This window comes from Urocitellus parryii, chromosome 3 (genome assembly GCF_045843805.1).
Source record: "Urocitellus parryii isolate mUroPar1 chromosome 3, mUroPar1.hap1, whole genome shotgun sequence".
Taxonomy (NCBI): Eukaryota; Metazoa; Chordata; class Mammalia; order Rodentia; family Sciuridae; genus Urocitellus; species Urocitellus parryii.
Window position 1 is genome coordinate 4,873,036 of NC_135533.1, and position 22,015 is coordinate 4,895,050.

General features: G+C 40.8%; 1 protein-coding gene across 7 annotated transcripts in view; it reads right to left on the reverse strand.

Moving 5' to 3' along the window:
* The window catches only part of Galnt11 (polypeptide N-acetylgalactosaminyltransferase 11), a 43,609-nt gene that overhangs the window by 19,008 nt on the left and 2,586 nt on the right, over positions 1-22,015 (reverse strand). For 5 of the 7 annotated variants that reach the window (XR_013343321.1, XM_077795912.1, XM_077795914.1 and 2 more), the window contains exon 2: positions 5,596-5,928. Coding sequence is in view for 6 of the 7 variants with exons in the window: in XM_077795912.1 (XP_077652038.1) it covers positions 5,596-5,890 (295 nt within the window). In the remaining variant the exon portion in view is untranslated. Of the gene's footprint in view, positions 1-5,595; positions 5,929-6,624; positions 6,693-17,677; positions 17,760-22,015 lie in introns of those variants that run through there. The other 2 variants (XM_077795915.1, XM_077795913.1) reach the window with 2 other exon arrangements.

Sequence of the window (22,015 nt, forward strand, 5' to 3'; positions counted from 1 at the left end):
ACCCTATAATTTACCAGATAAGAGTCATGTTTCTCAAATAAAGTTTCCAGCTACAAATAAATAAACTGAGATCAAGGTCAAATTATTATTATCAGTCTGGTAAAAAAATTAAGTTTGTCCTAACCATAAGCAACACCTGCTCACAGGTCAAATCTTAAGAGAGTATTATATTCAATAGACAAATTGACCTCTGATCAAGAAAAATTTTCTTCTGATAATTTTCCTCACAATAATGAATTATTAAATCCCAATGGACTTTGACAACTGCCAATCTTGGCCAATTTTTATATGAACGCTGCCCCAAAAGACTACTGACACACTGTTAGAAGGCTGCTCCATCAAGGAACTCCTGCACAGACCTCATCAGGACTTCTGTGTTTCTCCCTGCGTCCTCTCATGATCGTCAGAACTCTCATCTGCTTAGAAAGAAAGCCGCTCCTTTTGTGCCTCTTTCCCATGCAGACCCTCAGCTCTCCTTGCAGAATAACTCGCTGTGAAACAGTATTTCCCAGGTCTGTTCACGGAAAGCTAATCCCATGGACACCAACATATGTTGAAAAAAATAAAAGATTTCACGATCAAAGGAAATGGAGAAATGCAGGATTCTGAAAGTAAAGGGACAGCTCTGTTCTTTAACATGAGCTCCTGTCATTCAGGTGTGGGCCGCTGGTCCTGGGGTGTCTCCCAGTGCTCCTGGTCACAGGACACCTGGTGCCTGTGGCAGCGTGAGCTCTGTCCATGCCTCTGGCCAGAGCCTTTCCCAGCACATGACAACACATCACTATTTACATTTCACCAAGGAAACTCTAACAGAGAAGAGGCTTTGAATCGCTCCATACCCAGCACCCAGGTTGGCACCTGGCAGTCTCAGTCCTTCTCCATTCAAGCATCACCACACAGACCTCCTGCCCAGGACACAGAGAACCTTTTCCTAATAGAGATCTCTTGATGAAAAATTATTTTAAATTAAAAGATTGCTTCTACACACTTTTCTCCCTTCCCTGCTCAAATACAATGACAGCCAAATCTCATTAATTAGCACCTAAGGAGTTATTTCAATCAACTTTATAATTACCTGCAGATTAAATGAGAAAACATTTGTAATTTTAAATTTACTGCTGATATCTTTCTAAAATGTACTTTTCCACTTTTTTTTCCATAATTGTTTACTGATAACTTCATAAATCAGCATACTTTTAGTTATTACTATACTGATTTATACTAATTCCTTCTGAATTGTTTCCTTTGTAGAATTTAGACAGGCTTTTTCATTTTTCAATTGCAGTAATTAATTATCCTAAAAAGTACCATTACTGACATTTAGCACATTTACAGTACTGTTCGCTGTAACAATTACCTAGCTGCATAACATTTTCCCCACTCCACAGGAACCCTGTACCCACCCATGCAGTGCCCAATACCCTGCCCTGCCCGGGCCACCACTAGACTTTCTGTCTCTATCCACGTGCCTCTTCTGGACATCTCAACACGAATGGACCCCACAGCATGCGCCCTGGATCTGGCCTTTCACTTGGCATTCTTTCAAGGTTCCCCTGTGTTGGATCATGTGTGATAACTTCGTCCCTGTCTATGTCTGAATTATACTATAACATATGGGTAGACCACATTTTTTCTTCATCCCTTCATCAGCTGATGGATGCCTGAGCTGTTTCCACCTTGTCTAGTATTAAGAACAGTGTTGCTATGAACATCTGTGTACAAGTTTTTACACCCATTTGCAATTCTTTTGTATGTGTGGGTGTGCAGTGCTGGGGATGAAACCCAGGGCCTCACATGTGCTAGGCAAGCTCTCTATCGCTGGAGCTGGTGTTGGCAATTCTTTCAAGTATAGGGGGGGGTGGGGGTGGTGTTAAACTACTGGGTATGTGGCAACCCTTCATCCCTTACTGGGGAACCACCAACTCCTCCACAGCGGTGTGCCACCTGACACCCACCAGCAACACATGAGGTCTCAGCTCCGCTGTGTCCACTATCACTTGCATCTTCGTTAGTGCCATCCAGGCGGGTGTGAAATGGTTTTAATTTGTACTTCCATAATAACAAATTCTGTTAAGATCTTTTTGTGTCTGTTGGTCACTGGAATGTCTTTCAAGAAAGATCTAACAAATCTTTTACCCATTTTTAAATCAAGCTATTTGTCTTTTTATTGTTGAGTTGGAAGAATTCTTTATATATTTAGGACACTGGGCTCTTCTTAGAGATATGATTTGCAAATATTTTCTCCCATTCTGTGCACTATCTTTTTTTTTAGTGTCCTCAATGCCCAAGTTTTTATTTTGATGTAGTTCAAATTATCTATTTTTTTATTACTTGTATTTTTGATGTTATATCTAAGAAATCACTGCCAAGTCCAAGATCATGAAGATCTACCCTTGTAGGTGTTTTAAGGTTTTTCACTCTTATATTTAGATCTGTGATCCATTTTGAGTTAATTTTTGCACGTGGTATGAAGAAAGGACCCAAAAACATTCTTTGCACGTGGATAACCAGTTGTCTCACACTGTGTGATGAAAAAGCTATTCTTTCCCCATTAAATGGTCTTAGCCCACCTCCTTTTTTTAAAAAAAAAAGTTTGTTTGTTTTTCTCATTTGTTCATGAGAGTGAAGTGTATTTTGACATATTATACATACATGGAGTATAACTTATTCTAATTAGGATCCCATTCTTTCTTTCTTTCTTTACTTCTTTTATTTATTTAGTTGTTCGTGGACATAATATCTTTGTTTATTTATTTATTTTTTTATATAGTACTGAGGATCAAACCCAGTGCCACAAGCATGTGAGGCAAGTGCTCAAACACTGAGCTACAACCCAGTCTAGGATCCCATTCTGATGGCTGTATGTGATGTGGAGTTTCACTATGGCCTATTTATATATAAACATAGGAAAGGTTATGTCTGATTCATTGTATCTTTCCAATTCCTATCTCCCTTCCCTTCCCTTCATTCCCCAGTGTCTAATCCACTGAACTTCTATATTCCTTGTTCGTGTTAGCATCCACATATCAGACAGAACATTCGGCCTTTGGTTTTTGGGGATTGGCTTATTTCACTTAGTATGAGAGTTTCCAATTCCATCCATTTACCAGCAAATGCCATAATTTCATTCTTCTTTATGGCCAAGTAATAATCCATTCATGAGTATATACCACATTTTCTTTATCCATTCATCTGCTGAAGGGCACCTTGGTTGGTTCTACAGCTTAGTTATTGTGAATTGAGCTGCTATAAACATTGATGTGGCTACACCACTGTAGTATACTGATTTTAAGTTCTTTGGGTAGAGACAAAAGAGTGGATAACTGGGTCAAATCTTGGTTCCATTCCTACTTTTCAGAGAAATCTCCATACTGCTTTCCAGAGTGGTTGCACCAATTTGCAGTCCCACCAGCAATGTATGGGTGTACCCTTTCCCCCCATCCTCATCAACATTTATTGTTACTTGTATTCTTGATAATTGCCATTCTGGTGGGAGTGAGTGGAATCTCAGTGTAGTTTTAATCTGCATTTCTCTAATTGCTAGAGATAATATTTTTTCATGTATTTGTTGGCCGATCAAATTTCTTCTGTGAAGTGCCTGTTCAGTTCCTTTGCCCATTTATTATTATTTGGGGGTTTTCTGGTGTTAAATATTTTGAGTTCTTTATATATCCTGGAGATTAATGCTCTATCTGAGGTGCAGGTCTTAGCCCCGTTTTTTACGAACCAGTTGACTGTGCATTCACTGGGTTTATTTTTGGACTCATGTCTATCCATATGCCAGATAACTGTTTTAATCACTGTAGCTTTTAAGTTTTAAAACTTCTGAGTCCTCCAACTTTGTTCTTTGGTTTTTTTTTAGTTGTTGATAGACTTTTATTTTATTTATTTATATGTAGTGCTGAAAAATTAAAGCCTGTGCCTCACACATGCCAGGCAAGTGCGCTACTACTGAGCCACAGTACCAGCCCCAACTTTTTTCTTTTCTACAAGTTTTCTGGCTATTCAGGGATCCTACAATTCCATATTAATTTTAGAAAAAACTTTTCCCATCATTTTAATCGAAATCACTAGAATTCTGATAGAAACTGCACTGAGTTTTATAGGTTGTTTGGTGTAATATTGACATCTTAATAATATTTAGTATTTCATTTAATAAAATAGACTGTCTTTCTACTTACCTAGCATTGTTTTGCAGTTTTTAGCACACAGGACTTAACTTCATTGGATAGATTAATGTCTAAGTATTCTAATCTTCTTGACACCACTATAAATGGAATTGTTCTTATAACATCATTTTTGGACCATTCATTGCTGATATATAGAAATCCAACTGATTTTTACACATCTAGTACTCTCTTTACTACTCTAACAGTATGTTTGTAGATTCTTAAGAATTTTTTGGAATTTAATTTTTACTTAGGTAATCTGGGTTTGTCACTTTGAATATCTACAATTCTCTCCCTATTTCTTTCAAAGGCAAATACAGTGGGCTGGGACTGTGACTCAGTGGTAGTACACTTGCCTAGTATGTGTGTGAGACACTGGGTTCAATTCTCAGCACCATAAACAAATAAAATAAAGGTTCACTAACAACTAAAAAACATTTTTTTCAAATGGCAAACCAAATGCTATTTTTCTATTAACGTTTCACCAAAATAAACATAAATAAATTAGAGCCAGAAAAATTTTCACTCATGCTTTTAGTGGCTATTTGAAAAAGACCAGGAATGTATGTGACAAAAACTGAACTAGATATTAGTTTCTGTTTACACACAGAATCTTAATCAACTTTAATAGAGAATCATTAAGTATTCAAAACTGATTTTATTTCTTTGAAACTATTGTAAAATAAAAATAATGTTTTGATATTTCCTTTATATTCTATCAACCTGTCAAAATCACTTACTAAATTTAAATTGTTTTATTCTACAACAATATCAAAGTTAACTTTAAGTTTTAAAGATAATCAAAATGGCTCACTTATCCCTTAAATTAAAATTTGCTAACCAGGACTACAGGAGTTAAAGTATTCAAAGGCATTCCAGTAGATCCCCGTTTCCAGATTAAACAGAATATAATGGTGGGGGGACAGGGAGGGTCCTATTTTGTACTAAGATTTTGTAAATTATATTTAATGTATGGTTCCCATGGTCTTACTTCTCACAAGTGGAATCTTATTAGATATGAGTAACCCCAGCTTTTCTAAAACGACACCTTATGTTCCGTTTAGTTAATCTGCCTTTCAAATAAGTTACAGTCATCTTTCAAATATTTCTTCCCCTCATTAAAAATCCTAGTAATTAAAACCTTCTCCCACAGTTCTGTTTTCTAACCCTTTTTCTTTATTTATTTCCTTTTGAACCTTATTAATTCCCCCAAGTCCTCATAAAATACTTAAGAGATGGAAAATTTAGAATATATTTTCCCCACTGATCTGGGGAAAAAAAAAAAATCACAAAACCTCAGCTAGTTTTGAAACAAAATAAATCAGTGTGAGAAAAAAATGGCACATATCTAGTCCTCTGAGCAATACAATTTAAAGAATAAACTCCCACTAACTAAATACTTTGACACAGCTGCTGGTACACTTACCCAACTCAGAAGAGAATTTCAGGTGGTCTTTTTCTGGATCTTCAATGTGATTACCCAGCACATCACCAATTCTATTTGCTTTGAACTGTGGCTCTAACACTCGGCTTGGACCTCGTGTGAAACGGGGGTAGAATTTTTTGGGAAATGGTCCGTGGGGACCAGACCCCTTGATGGGCACATTCTTAAGTGGCTGAGTCACTTCACTGAAGTTAAAGTAAACAAAGAGCAAAACTGTCCAGGTCGCAGATGTAAAAAGGCACCCATAACAGAAATATCGAAGTGTGACACTTCCCATTATAGACCTAGCATAGCTGAAGGGCCATTTTCAGTTTCCTGGAAAAAAGGAGAGATATATTAGATGCTGTAATACACTTTAAATCACCCACCAAATACACACTATTTCCCAAACCATTGACTAAGACCCATGCACGTACTGTTAGTGGATTCAGCCACAGGGAGATCCGAGACAGCATGGAGTTGTTAAAAAGGGTCCAAGGATTAGAAGGGCAGGCCAAGGTGCTGAGGCCCAGAAAAAAACAGGCCCAGAGCCCATTCACACCTCCCTGCCACAGGCACTGTCCACCTTTGCCCCCAGGGCTGTCAGTCTGGCAATGTTTTCCAGATTTCAACTTTCTATGAGGACAATGCAAGCATCACAGGTGCCACCACAGGACATTTACAGTTTTTTCCAACTGTAAAGGTACAACCCACTTTCTGTATGTTTATGGTGCAGGGGACAACCCCAGAGCCACAAGCATGGCAGGCAAGTGTTCTAGCACCAAGTGATATCCCCAGTCCACAGATCACTTTCTAATGCAAGGATCTTAAAATCTGTTGTTAAATATAGTAACTTAAAAAAAATGATTCTCATCTCTAATTAAACATTACACCTGCCCCCAAACCTACTCTAGATCTAACAGTTATCTTCAAAAAAATTTGAGATAATTCTGTTTTCCCTGTCCTTATGATGCCTTGTAAAACTGAACAAGAACAACAAAATACAGCATCACTCAGCAAGTTTTTCTACACCTTCTGCGAACATCTGCTCTTCATGAAGGCTCATGCAGCTTCCTGAGCAATCCTTTTCAAAGGGCCGACTGAACAAACATAGGGAAGAGAAACTCTATGTAAGAAACATACACACAGAAAATATGTGCAGTGATACTTATAAATTTCTTATTTCTACAGAATGAAATAATCTTTTAAAATATTATCATCTCCAAATGATCAGGACAAAGCAATTTCTAGACCAGGCACCCACATCACATGAGCAGCTCAAAAGGAGATCCTTGGGGTGCAGTCTCCCAATGGGAACTGGCAAGTGCTATACCCCACCTCCAGTGGGTAAAAACATCAAACTTGTATAAGACTATGCCATAAGCCTAGAAGGTAGGACACGTTTCAGTTTCTTAACTACTGACCAGTCAAAACAATTAGATATTTCACTAGGGACAGACAGCACAAGTGGTGGGAGCAAGGATAAGGGGATAATTCTATTAAATGCACCCACAGTGCTGACCCCCACATGCTTTCTTTCCCAGAAGCAATTTACCCGCAGTCCTGCCTGGCATAAGTTGATAGCATATGTCATATTCCTCAGCAACCTACCTGCCTGCTACCTGCAGGAGAAATGCGGGTCTGAAATAATGTTGGTAAGAGGAACCCAAGTTATCCTGAAGGGGGAGACTTCTGTGACTTCTCATAGAGCAGATCTCAGAACTCAGGGAGATAAGGTTACTTCTAAAATAGATTTTTATGGTTAAGAATCCAGTTAGAGGGATCCAAGATGACAGGCTAGAGGGAGGCTGCATTCCTTGTCACTCCATGACCTAGGACTCAAGCACTGGGAATACTGTTTCTGAGAGTTTAATATTAGGGGAACCCTAGCAGCTGCTCCAGCCCAAGAATACTGACTGCTGAGTCTGCATAGGTCCCCTGGCTCCTGGCCTACACAGGACCCCTGGCTGCAGCTCCTGTGTGGACCCCTACCAGCATGGGGCTCCCCGGGTTGCTACCATCTTGGGACACTGCAACCACTGCCATAGTCACCTGCTCCTGGTGACACCACAACACTGCATGCCACAGAGCTGCATCTCCAAACACAACGCCCAATGCCCCCACCTGGGCTGACCCAACACCCCATCTCTGAAAGCAGCCGCCTCCATCTTGGGACACTGGCTGGGACCTAGAAACAATATCAAGGTACCTCTAGTCCCCCCAATTTCTCCCTCTCCCCTGCAGCAACTAATCTGGCACAGTGCTTGTGGCTATGCAGCCCATCCCTAATTCACAAAGACTGGTCATGACCTGCCCAATACAAAACAGCTCTCTGCTGCAGGCCCCAGAGTGCAGCCCACAAAACTTTGGAGAGAGAGGTTCCCGATTGGGAAGTAGAAAGGAAGGGGTGAGTGAGATATAATTTAGATACTAAAGTAGAGACAGTAGAGACCAGGAGGTCTACAGGCGATATAAGCATATAAGACCAGGCACCCACATCACATGAGCAGGCCCAAAAGGAGATCCTTGAGGTGCAGTCTCCCAATGAGGACTGGCAAGTGCTATACCCCACCTCCAGAAGCTCTGCCCCCAAACCAACCCTCCCACCCTAATAACCTTCCCCACCCTGAGGGTGGAGACATCAGCAAACAACAGACAACCCCACCTATAGGATGAGAAGGGAGCTGGAAAGATACTGACCTCCAACAGAAACAATCCTTTAATTTTCCTTTGAGATTTTTTCTTTTCTTTTTCCCCTTCTTTTACCTCTCCCTTTTTCTGCCCTCACATCCCCAACATTTGTGAAACAAAGCACTTTTCTTGCATTAGGCTACTGAGGACTGGGACATCTGAATAGTATATTACAGTGGTGTTGTATATTATTTTATCTCCCGTCTTTACATTTTTAATTTTTTTACTTTTTTATGTTTGTTTGTTTTACTCTCTCTATTGTCTTCAATACCCATAAATCAAATGCATTTGTGTACATCAGTAATGAATCCTCTGAAAGAGAAACTAGGAAACTACCACATTTACAACAGCCTCAAAAAAAAAAAAAAAAAACACCTGGGAATCAATGAAAGGGGTGAAAGACCTTAGAAGATGGAAAGATCTCCCTTGTTCTTGAATAGGCAGAATTAACATTGTCAAAATGACCATACTACCAAAAGCACTATACAGATTCAATGCAATTCCAATAAAAAATCCTAAAGCCACTCCTCATAAAAACAGAGAAAGTAATCATGAAATTCATCTAGAAAAATAAGAGACCCAGAATAGCCAAAGCAATCCTGAGCAAGAAGAGTGAAGCAAGTAGCATCACAGTACCAAACCTTAAACTATATTACAGAGCAATAGTAACAAAAACAGCATGGCATTGGCACCAAAATAGACTTGTAGACCAATGGTACAGAATAGAGGACACAGAGACAAACCCACATAAATAGTTATACTAGACAAGGGTGCCAGAAACATATATTGGAGAAAAGATAGCCTCTTCAACAAATGGGGCTGGGAAAATTGGAAATCCATATGTAGCATGCACAAGACTGAACTCAAAGTGGATCAAGGACCTAGGAATTAGATCAGAGACCCTGCGCCTAATGAAGAAAAAGTAGGCCCAAGTCTTCATCATGTCAGGTTAGGCCCCTACTTCCTTATCAAGACTCCTAAAGCACAAGAAATAAAATAGAGAATCAATAGGGATGATTTCAAACTGAAAAGCTTCTTCTCAGCAAAAGAAACAATCAGTGAGATGAATAGAGAGCCTACAGAATGGGAGCAAATTTTTACCACACACACATCAGATGGAGAGCTAATCTCCAGGATATATAAAGAACTTAAAACTTAACATTAAAAATAATAATAATAATAACTCAATCAATAAATGGGCTAAGGAACTGAACAGACACTTCTCAGAAGATATAAATCAATCAACAAATGTATAAAATGTATATAGCAATTACAGAAATGCAAATCAAAATGACTCTAAGATTCCATCTCACTCAGAATGGTAGTTATCAAAAATGCAAGCAATAATAAGTGTTGGCAAGGATATGGGGAAAAGACACACTCACACATTGCTGGTAACACTGAAAATTGGTGCAGCCAATCTGGAAACCAGTAAGAAGATTCCTTTAAAAACTGGGAATGGAACCACCAATTGATCCAGCTTCCCACTCCTTGGTCTATACCCAAAGGACTTAAAAACAGCATACTACAGGGACCCAGCCACATCAATGTTTACAGCAGCACAATTCATAATAGCTAAATTGTGGAACCAACCTAGATGCCCTTCAGGTTGGTTAATGGATAAAGAATGGATAAAGAAACTGTGGCATATATACACAATGGAATATTACTCAGCACTAAAAGAAAATAAAATCACGGCATTTGCCAGCAAATAGATAGAGTTGGAGAATATCATGCTAAGCGAAGTTAGCCAATCCCAAAAAACCAAAGGCTGAATGTTTTCTCTGATAAGTGGATGCTGATCCACAGTGGGAGTGGGGGAGGAGCATGGGAGGAATGGAGGAACTTTAGATAGGACAAAGGGAGGGAAAGGCAGAGGAGGCAGGGGATGGGGGTAGGAAAGATGATGGAAGGAGATGGGTATCATTACCCTGGATACATGTATGAAGACACAAATGGTGTGGCTCTACTTTGTGCACAACCAAAGAAATAAAAAATTGTGCTCCATTTGTGTACTATGAACTGAAATGCATTCTGCTCTCATGTGTAACAAATTAGAATACATTAATTAATTAGTTTAAAAAATAATCCAGTTACAACCAGTCAGCATAGGCCAAAGTAACCTCGAGTTGTCATGGCAATGGGGACTTGAAAGTCTGATGCCATACTGCTGTCAGTCAGAAGTCAAGAGGTGAACCTGGGCTGGACTCTCTGGAAACTTCCCTGGAACCCCAATAAAACTGGAAGGCAGGAGAAGCACACCTCTCCTCTCTCCTGAGAGGACCCACACTCTCCCTCAAGAGTGTGCCCTTTCCCTTTTCCTATCCTTTCAATGAACTCATGCCTGTTACTCTGGGTGCCATGTCTGAAATCTTCCTGACTCGATCGCCAGATTGGGGGGGGAGGAGGCGCTTTGGGCTGCCTCAGTTTCCTGGGAGGAGCCAGCACTGTAACAACTACGAGTCAATATAAAAACAAAAGTAATTCAAACACCAACCAAACAAAGATCCCCACTAGTGGTGACACCAGCAAGGAAGCTGAACTATGGTCCACAGGAGCCAAGCCCCAAGGAAAGGACTGCAAGGACAGGTGTACTCTGCTGCTCACTGGACAAAGGACATCTCCAAAAGGACTGTGGCTGGCTTTTGTCATCGGCTTCTTCATTGAATTCCCTTTATTTGGCACTATGAATATCCCATAAAAGATGCTAGAAAATATCTACAGAATGAATGTAGCAGAAATTCAACAAATGGTAATTTTTTCTCAAATATTAATCTTTCCTCATTAGATCTAAATTTGACATTTATTATATAATATAAATGGTACCCATCTGTTATTATGACTACAAGTTCCTACATAACCTGACATTTTACCACTTTGACTGTGTCTCCCACTTCTTCACTGAGCCCTAGGTAGAGGGCTCCTTGTGGGTGAGCAAACACACCAACCATATTCAATTAGGGTCTACACTTTGGCTCTGCCTCTGCCTCAAGCCCGTCACCTAGCAGGTAATTTCACAACTGCTCACATAGCGCCTTCTCAATGAAGTGTGAGAAGGCATCACACCTAGACTACTTTATTTAATTAAAATGCAACCCAAACCCTAGCCATCAAACCTTGTCTTCCTCAATCCACAGATCTCACTCCCTTCTTGCACACACAGCAACTCACTGTTGGGCTTAGCAGTTGCTGTCTAACCTCTTCTGTGCCAGAAAGGCAGGTCCACTAGAGCAAGAGCTTTTGCCTGTCCTATTCCATGCAGTATCCCCTTGAGCTTGTAACAGCTGAATGAAAAACTCCTGAAAATGTTGGTCATCAACATCCTGCAAAATGCGGGGAATTTCTACAAAAACATATTACTCTTCTGCAATACCTTAATGCTATGCATGGAGATCATGACTACCTCAGTCAACAACAGTATGAGAATCGAGGTCAGAACAGCCACCACACTGTATATTTGGAAAAGGTATGCGAAACAACTCAAGAAACTGATTGTCCGATTTCAAAAGTAAAGTTTCTGTGACAGAAATGGGAAATGCCTTTCCCATTTTGTTCACTGTGTGATCATTGGTTTTTCCCTTTTGGTTGCCTATGAGAATCTAAGGGTAAAATGAATAAGTTTTTTGTTCAAAGACTTCTCCCACAGGAAGTATCCAATCTTGATTCTTCACCCAATAACTCCCTAGCTCCTCAAATCCAAAATAGCACAAATCAAGATTCAGTTTCCAGAACAGTAAAACGTATTAACTCTCAACAACTCTATTAGACAACTATTATTTTTCCCACACCACGTTATAATTCTTTAGAGAATATTTCTTATGTAGCATATCATTAGACTAAATTAAAGAACATAAAGTGAGACATTCATAAAATCAAGTCATTTATGTAATTAACCATAACAGTATTCAGAAATAAGTTTTTGGAGAGCAAGTCATTTCAAATACAAAGAAAGTACAAAGCAAAACAATCAGATGCCTGTAACATAATAAAGTCTTACTGCTTAAAGATTTTAAAACAGCCAAACAAAAATCAAAAGCTGAAATTTTAATTCAATCTAGACTGATAGACGACACATCTGGCACCCACACGCCACTGTCTCTGCTTTGTACTGTTGCCTTTGTCTTCTACAGACAACTACCCCTGGCTTCAGTACCTACAGCTAAATGCTTTTGGAAGGAAGGTCAAAGCACATAGTTAATGCAAAACAACTAGTGAGCGAACCCTTTCAAACATAAACCAAATAGTTAATAGAGTCAAAAATTGAGCAGTTAGAAATCAATGGAATATATTTTCAGAATTAAATGATCAAAAGGCTAACCAGGTGGAATTTAAAGTCAGTTTGGTTTTCTGTAGTCATGGTCTGGTAGCTGCTCAGGGACAGGTGTCTTTGAGGTGTAAGGATTTTCCAGGGAGATACTAAAGAAAAGAATGGGGCAGAGTACATGCACCAGGATGATCATAATAACAGACCACAAATTTAAGCTAGGCAAGGAGAGGCATGAAGGAGAGGAAGAATTTCTGAGAATGAAAATGTGGATAGGCCAATGCATGAGAGGTGATGGTGTAGCTGAGTAACAGCTGTTGCCAGACAGTAAGCTGAGGAGTGGTCAGAAAGCCCTGGGCCTGCAGATGGGCACAGCTGATGACAGTAGAACCATGCTCCAGATGTGTGAACTGGAGATGTCTCAACCAACAGTAAGCAAAGCCGCGCACCGAGGTATGCACCTATAATCCCAACAACTTGGGGAGCTGAGGCAGTAGGATGGCAAGTTCAAGGCAGGCCTGGGCAGCTTAGCAAGACCCTGTTTCAAAAATAAAAAGCCTGGGGATACAATTCTGTGGTACAGCCCCTGGGTTCAATCCCCAGTATTAAAAACAACAGTATGTTTACAGCGTGAGCATGGCTCTACCTGCTGCAAGCAAACCATTCAAAAAGACAGGGATCATCTGCACTTTATGAAGCCAACTATTTAGCACAGTGCCTAGGTTAATAGGCACTGTTTGCCTCATTTTTAAAAGCATATTTGTTCCAGAAAAAGTTACAGGACATTATTGTTCAGCATCTATGCAATGTGAAGTCTTAGGAAGGAGTGTAATCCGGAGTACACAGGCTCCCTGTGAGGAGGGAGAGGTTGGAAGGCAGCTGGCTCACCAGTCTGAACTGCCTCCTGGCATTTCCATCAAGCAAAACATCTAGCATGCCAGCAAGCTTCAAGTCCCCCTTGGTAGGCCCAGGGCCTCCTAAAGCTGATCCTGAAAACCACTGCAGGAAGAACTTTTAAAGGCCAAGATGACCATACAATTCTACCCAAACCAATCTGAAAACTTAGAAAAATAACCTTTGTCCCCCACCCACCCCAACACTTAACCCTGACTGCAAGGCAAACGTTCTCTCTACCACTGGGCTATACCCAGCAGCCCTGAAAAATAATTTTCAATGAAAATAGAGCTTACACAAATTGATAACAGTCTCAAAAGAAACGCCCCATCACTGTAGAGGAAATATCAAGTCGCAAAAAGCGTTCCTTAAAAAAAACCAAACAGGGCTGGGGATGTGGCTCAAGTGGTAGCGCGCTGGCCTGGCATTCGCGAGGCGCTGGGTTCGATCCTCAGCAACACATACAAATAAAATAAAGATGTTGTGTCCACCGAAAACTAAAAAATAAATATTAAAAAATTCTCTCTCTCTTTAAAAAAAAAAAAAAAAAAAACAAAAACCCAAACACCACCAAAGACAGGAGGGATAAAAAAGCAACAACAAGAACAAGCAGGCAGAATGTCACAGGGGACTCTTCCAATCCTTTCAAGACCTAACATCACTAATAAGATAAATATTTAGGCTAGATAACTTTTTTAAAAAGGAAATCTTCCAAATTTGTTTTATTGAAATGGGTATAACATTGCTATGAAAATCTGGCAAAGATTAAACCTCTCTCCTAAACATCTCATTTATGAATATGAATCCAAAAATCTTAAGATAAAATGAAATATTAAGTACACACTTAACACTGTCAGATTTTTTTCTGGAGCTGGACACATTGATTATTAAATTCATCTGGAAAAGGGTGAACATGGAAAGGACACCAGGGAAACCTGGAAGAACCAGGAGTGGGTTGAGCCCTACTGGATAAGAAATGGCAGAGCTTTGTATCTGAACAGTGAGGCACGACTCACCAGAGACTTAAGAACCAATGGGAAAAGGAGTGAAAACAGACCCAACTACACACATGAATTTAGAGAGCAGGCATAAACAAATAAATTTAGTGCAGCCTTAGTATGAAGAAAGGCAACACCACAAACCAGAGGACACGTGTGACTATTGACCAAATGATGTCGAGATGATTGTTTAACTACATGGAAAATATCACCAGAGAATGGGCAAAATTTTGACTAGGGTGACTAAAAATTTCAAAAACAATACAGGAAAAATAATGTAGTTTATATTAAAACACATAAAGATAACCTTTGGATAGCAAAAGACACTAAAAGCAAAAAGACAAATGATAAAGTATCAAAAGTATTTGCAACTAGTATCAAATAGTGTCAAATGCAAAAGCATATGAGCTCAGTACTAGTTTTTCATTGCTGTGTAACACATTACTACAAACTCAGAGGCTTAAAACAACACATATTTATTAGCTCACAATTTCCATGGATCAAGGGAGCAACAGCTTGGCTGGGCCCTCTTCCAAGGTCCCCAAACCTGCTGTCCAGTTGTCAGCTAAGCTATGTCTTACCAGAGGCCTGGTTGAAGAAGAAACTGCTCTGAACTCAGTTCCCTGTCGCTTTTTAGTGGCTGTATGCTGTCAAGCCACACTCAGGTCCTGGAGATGCCTGCAGTTTCTTGCCACAGTGGCTTTGCAAACATGGTCCCTATGCTCATCAAGCCGACAATCAGGTGCAGCCTAACTACAGTCTGCTTATGACAGCCACACAATGGGAAGCAGTCACAACCCCATCAAGGGGCTGATGGTGCATCTCCTCCACTAGTCTATGACTATAAGCAAGTCCTTGGTCCTGGGGGAATGTATTACTCAAACCAAAAGAATCAGGTGGCAGGAAATCACTGGGGTCACCCCAGGTCTCTTGGTCACACTCTCAAAAAAAGAAACCCTATGTGATGGCGCATACCTGTAATCTCAGCTGCTTAGCTTGGGAGGCTGAGGCAGGAAGATCATAATAAGTTCAAGTCTCAACAACTTAGCAAGGTCCTGAGCAACTCAGTGAGCCCTGTCTGTAAATAAAATATAAAAAGGGCTGGAGATGTGGCTCAGTGTTTAAGTGCCCCTGGGTTCATCCCTGATACCAAGAAAAGGGGGGAAAAAACACCCTAAACATGAAAGACCAACAACTCCAAAGACTGTTTAAAGAAAGAGAAATACAAATGGTTCTTAACCATGTGAAAAACCACTCCACCCTGCTTATATAAGAGAAAGGAAAACTACAGTTACACTGAGATATCATTTCCCAACTTAGAAAACCGTGAGAGATGACCAAATGGTGGTGGGCCTGCAGGTACTCGTGTAGGGTAGTGTCTGTGCAGGGTAATCCGGCAACATCCAGTGAAATCAGACGCAGTTTCCCTCTGACTCAGCAGTGTGACTCCTAGTAATCCAGCCCTCATGTAAAAGTAGGAGAAATGCACACTGAAGGCTGTTCACTATAGGATCACCTGTAACAGCAAAAGGCTGAAACCAACACCATCATCCATTAGTACCAGGCTGGCTGAACAAACTCAGAAGACCTACAAAGCAGAGCAAGATGCAGCTGTAAATAAGAAATAAATATTGCTGTGTACAGATGAATCTCTGTTACATTACCTGGTGAAAAGAAGAAAAGCTTATGCAGAATGCTACATATAAACACATGCACACACACTTGCTTATGTTGGAAAGCTGAGGAAGGAAAAAGAAAACATGAAGCATTATACTGAGTTTCTAGCACCTTCCACAAACCACATGAACAAATAAGTCACATGGGGATAGGTGTGGCTGGATTAGAAGCCACAGTTGGTGAGGTGAGCACAATCCAACCCCTCAGAAGACAACCTACTGTTCCTGCCAGCAGCTGCTATTGCTGGATCAAGGCTAAGATGGCACTCAGTTTTACTCCCAGCATCATCAGATCGGGGCAGAGGATAGATGTCAATGCTCAACACAGATGCTCCTCAACTTGCAGGGAGCTGGGTCCCAATTACACTATTGTCAGTTGGAAACATCAGGCACAAAGTGCACCTAATCACTGTTGTCACCCCCGCCCAGTCCACAGCGACTGCCGCTGCTGAGCCAGCCTCACAACCTCAAGACCAACAAGCCACGCAGATCAGGGGACAGACAGAAGATCCAAACTCAAACTGTGAAGCAGCTTCTACCAAAAGTGCACAGCTTCTGAACCACAATAAAATGGAGGAATCCCAAGTCAAACCAGAGTCAGAGACCATCTGCACTGTGCTTTGAGCTGAGAAGAGCCACTCCTGATGATCCCACAACCATCCTGTTGGCAAGGACACATCCCAGCTACTGAATTGTGCGTGGTACCTCATGTAAGTTCACTGGGGCTCCACGAACCTTCCAGGGTCAGCCTCACACCTAATCAATGTACTGAATAATACTTTTTTTTTTCCTGAAAATCCATGTAATCCTAAAGAAAAGGCGAGGCCATGGCAGGAGTACTGTATGCCAGCCACCACTCAGGATATTGCTAACTCACATTTGAAGCTCTCACTATTGCACTAAAAATTGAAAATGTACATATTAGCAAAAAAGGAAAATATTTTAAGACCACCTGAAATCTCACTATTATTAATGTTTACTACATAATCTACTATTTTTTAATTTCTCTACACCATTTAAAAAATGTCACTGCTTTTGGCAACCACCAAAAAATAAGTTTATCAGACTCAGGTTTGGTAGCATTATGGCTAATTTTTTTGTACTTTTATTTAAAATATTTTCTGCAAAGAATATGCAATTATTTAATAAGTGAGGTTAAAAAAAATCTTAAGAAAAAACTTCATAACATAAAAATAAGAACTTTAGAGAGAGCTAAGTAGCTTAAGGCTTCCAAGGAAGTACGAAGGCCTTTTAATCCCAGAGGCACCAGGATTTCCATACCAAAATGCACAAAGGAAAAAGAATGGGTTTTAAGCACCCTGAAAGGAAAAAATATTTTAATTTCATTAACTTGTCAAATATCTGAACAAGGAACAAATGTTCTAAAAACAAGATTCAAAGAATAATTTGTCCTCTATGAACCACTGTCCAATCGGAATTCTTACACGCCCTCGATCAGACAAATCTTTTCACAGGACAACTTTCATTTTCCACCAATACAAAAATCACTTGACAATGACTGATGAGGCTTAAGATGTCTGTCTTTAAATGCTAAATGTTACCTTTCAGTGGTTTCCAGCTACTTTCTTCCTAAGTCGATCTGTATTCCAGACTGTCAACAGCAAGCATCTGTCAGCCTTCCCATAGACCCAGGCACATCTAACTCAGCCAAGATCATGTGGACACCAATATTAATTTACAGCAGTGCTGTTCCCATTGACCCCTGTGAAATTGCCAGGTGATGACAACACAAAACACCCATTATTCCTTCTTGTTTTTCATCTTCCCTGGACAACCATAGGCGAGCACTGCCACCAGTCGTACCATCCATCGCCCACAGGTGGCTGATGGGCTCAGAGCAAATCCCAGGAGCACGTTCCCCAGGAGGGAGCCCCTGCGGCCCTCTGGTTCAGGAAGCTCTTCCCCATGAGGAAACCAAAAGAACTACCTGCATCTGACATTATATGCCACCAGCAAAAACCCACAAGGCAGTGCTAATGGGAGAAAGAAACGAATTTAAGGAAACCAACACCAAAGAAAAAGAACCTGAGAGGACGGGCATCGTAGCTCAGTGCTAACAGCGACTGAGGACCTTGGGGAGCAGCTGGTGGGGCGACCCTGGCCTTTGCCACACTCTTGAACAAATGCCCACCTCACGGCAGCAGCCCTCGCTCACCACAGCCTGCCGAAGACAATGATGCCACAGCCTCATGGGGCAAGCAGGAGGTCAGCAGTCGACAGGCACACCTGTTTCACTGGATCCTCTGAATGCATGTGATACTCAATAAGTCAGCCTCCCACTGTGCCAATGCCTTTATTTCATTCTGCTGTGTTTTAGTTTTCATTTCTGACCCTTTTGTCCATTCAAGACTGCCAGGACTCATCCAAAAGCTGCTGCCTTGTTGCCAGTCCCAACAGAAACAGTGGACAGCATGCTCACACAGGGACACAAAAGCCAAGCAGATGAATGTATGAATCACCTGGAAAGGAGTATAAGCATGGTGGGAAGTGGCATGGCGTGTGACCCACCCACACAAGTTCAAACTCCAAACTTGCACTGCGCAGCCCGAGAAGGACTTCGAGACAACATTACCACTTCCAGCCCAGAACAATAAAAACTCAGTTACCTCTGCCGCCTTCCTTCCAGTAAGGAGGATTAAACCCATTCCACATGAGGTGAAGATGAAATAAGTGAATGAGAACAAATGGTCACTAGAACCCTTCTAAGGTATCCTGTAGGAGGTCATCACATCCTGTGACCAGTGTTTTCCTCTCCTGATCAGTTGAGGCACTGGCAGTCACTCCCCGTGATCTGGTTGCTTTTAACTAGCCGAAGACGGTATGGCCCCGATCTTGACAGTAGTAAAAATGCAACCAAATGTGTCTTCATGCGTAGGCGTGCCTTCCTGCAGCCCCATGGTTCGAGCTACACTCACCTGTTCCTTTGTGATATTACCCCCTTGCCCTGTTTGGGATAAAATGTTCCAAGGAAACGCCCTTTGAGTGTCCCTTTCTCTTGCTCTGCCCTTGGATGTGGCCTTCCTAGATGTCAGTTAACCTGCTGAAGCTAGACTCAGCTCCTTGAAACCTGACCCCTTGCCTATTTGAATTGCTTCTCAATAAAAGGGGATTGCAGGAGCTACTCTCTTTCTGCAGACCCTTAAGATCAGAGGACCCGTCAAAGCACCCCCAAAGAAAAAGATATTTCTGTCTCTTATGTGGTTATTTCACGAAGCCCAGTTCCCCTGGAGTAACCCTGAGTGTTTAAGTTGTGAGGAACTCAGCAGTATCCAAACAACTGAGCAACTAAAATGGCTTTCAGCACAGCCAACTGAAGCAAGCACAAGTACAGCCACCAGCACAGCCTTCCACACCCAGCCTGCCCAGGGCCAGAAGAATCCTAGCAAGTTGGGCTGGGGATGTGGCTCAAGCAGTAGCGCGCTTGCCTGGCATGCGTGCGGCCCGGGGTTCGATCCTCAGCACCACATACCAACAAAGATGTTGTGTCCGCTGAGAACTAAAAAATAAATATTAAAAAAAAAAAATTCTCTCTCTCCTCTCTCACTCTCTCTTTAAAAAAAAAAAAAAAAAAAGAATTCTAGCAAGTCAATAGCCTTAACCATGTGACCCAAGTTCTCTTCTGCTGGCATGTCCTCAGTTTCTTCGAGTCTGCAGCACTCACAAAGGGAACTAGGTACATTAGTCAGTATAAAACTAAGACCAAGGAAAAACTCAAAAAGCTAGTCCAGAGTGTAAAACAGAAAGAACAAGGATTATATTCTCTTGCTCTTACAGAAATGGAGCGACCTTCCCTAAGAACAGAAGGAAGCAGAGAAACAGGGATTTGAATCCGGTCGTCTGACATCAGACCTTAATCACTCTGCTGGGCCACCTCCCAGGAAACAGACCAACAATTTCTTATTTGTCATTCTCTAAAATGTATGCCATAAAAAAAATGTAAATTTATGTCTCTCACAAAATTAAAGATAACTCTCCCCTCAAGTTAGCTATAATGATCACATGTCCAAGTCTCCAAATTATTATACAAAATTATTCAGAGATCATCACTTGCACTCTACAAAGACTCCTAGTCTACATCCTTAGACACATAGCCTTTACTCTCAAATATGCCACTACCTATGAGAGGCTGACTGTCCTCTAGGGGAGATAGAAGAACAATACACCCAGGGACACCAGAGAGGGGCTCTGCCTTGGAGGAGCCCATTCTGTCTGAAACTCTACACTACTGAATATTCCTTTAGATTTGGAAGGCTTGTTCTTTGTTTTTTGTTGTTGTTGTTGTTGTTTGTTTGTTTGTTTTGTTTTGTTTTTTTGCAGTTTTGGAGACTAAAACCAAGACCTCACACATTCTTGGGAAGCACTCTCCTACTTAACTACCTCTTATCTTTAAGAGGTCCTTAACTCATGAACTTCATTACAGCAGTTATATCCTTTCTTTCCATTCAAAATCTTTGAAACCCCTGCATATAAATAAACTCAAAAAATGTGATAAAATACCATGTAATTGTCTGTTTGTTAGAAAAACTCTTATTCTCAGTGGAATACTGAAATCCACTGCTAAAATTAGGAAGAAAGAAAGAGAAGGGAGGAGGAAACTTATACTCACTCAAGATAAGGAAAATTAGTCACACTTTACCTACCAACAGGGAGGTGCTGAGAAATGTGTCCTTGAGCAGTACAATCATAATATGAACAACAGAGTATGCCTACTGTACATGTAAGCTACATGGTGTGCACATGAGTAATGTAGCCGACCACTCCCAGGGCCATGATGAACAGACCATGGGAGTCAACCAAGCACAGAAGAAAATGACTCAATCAAGAGATGCAGCACAGGCTGGGGATGTGGCTCAAGTGGTAGCTGGCATGCGTGCGGCCCGGGTTCGATCCTCAGCACCACATACAAACAAAGATGTTGTATCCGCCGATAACTAAAAAATAAATATTAAAAAATTCTCTCTCTCTTAAAAAAAAAAAAAAAAAAAGAGATGCAGCACACCTGACGTGTGAGGCCGCTGCCTGCCCAAGAATGCAGTTTTAAACTTGTTTTTCAATAAGAGAACATTCTACAGCAATGAAAGCAAAGCACAGTAAACACATCAGTGAGACAGTCATTTATTAAGGAGTATTACACATAATTGTGTGGCTATGCCTGCAAGCCACGGGCAGCACAGCAGACGTGTCTGCACTAGTGTCACCAACACAAGCCAGCATTGCATTGTGACATCATGACAGCTACCGGTCACTAGGTAATAGGGGTTTTTCAGCTCTAGTATAATCTCAGGGGAGCGCTATTGTACACATGCTCCTAGTTAGTCAAAAGGTGACTATGCAAAGGATAACTGTATTTAGAAGGGGAAAATTAACTCATTTTATCCTTCTTTAGTATTTATTATTCTGTGATTGTTACTTTTCAACAGATTTAAAAATTCTCAGCCCTAATCTCTTCAAATATCCGTTCTACCTTTCCATCTTTCCAAGGATTCCAACCAAAAGTTAGATCTTCTCATTTCATCCTTTTTCTCATGCTCTTCAGAGTTTCCCATCCTTTCCCCTCTGACACTTAATTCAGGGAGGTTTCTTCTGATCATTCAGTTCATCAGATTTTCTTCTTCAGCAGCATCTAATCTGCTATGAATCTGATTCCTAAATTTTGGCTACCACATTTTTAGATATAGTATTTAGTTGTTTAATTTTCAAATTTGCTGCATCCCTGTATGGAATGTCCAGTTCCTTGCTGATATGCTTAAATTCAATTTTTATTTATCTAAATATAGTCAACAATGTCAGTTAGTCTGGTGATTCCTTTGTGTGAAAAGCTTGTTCCGTTGTCTGTAAGACAACCTAAAGCCAGGCATGGGTGGTGGGTCTTTGATGCT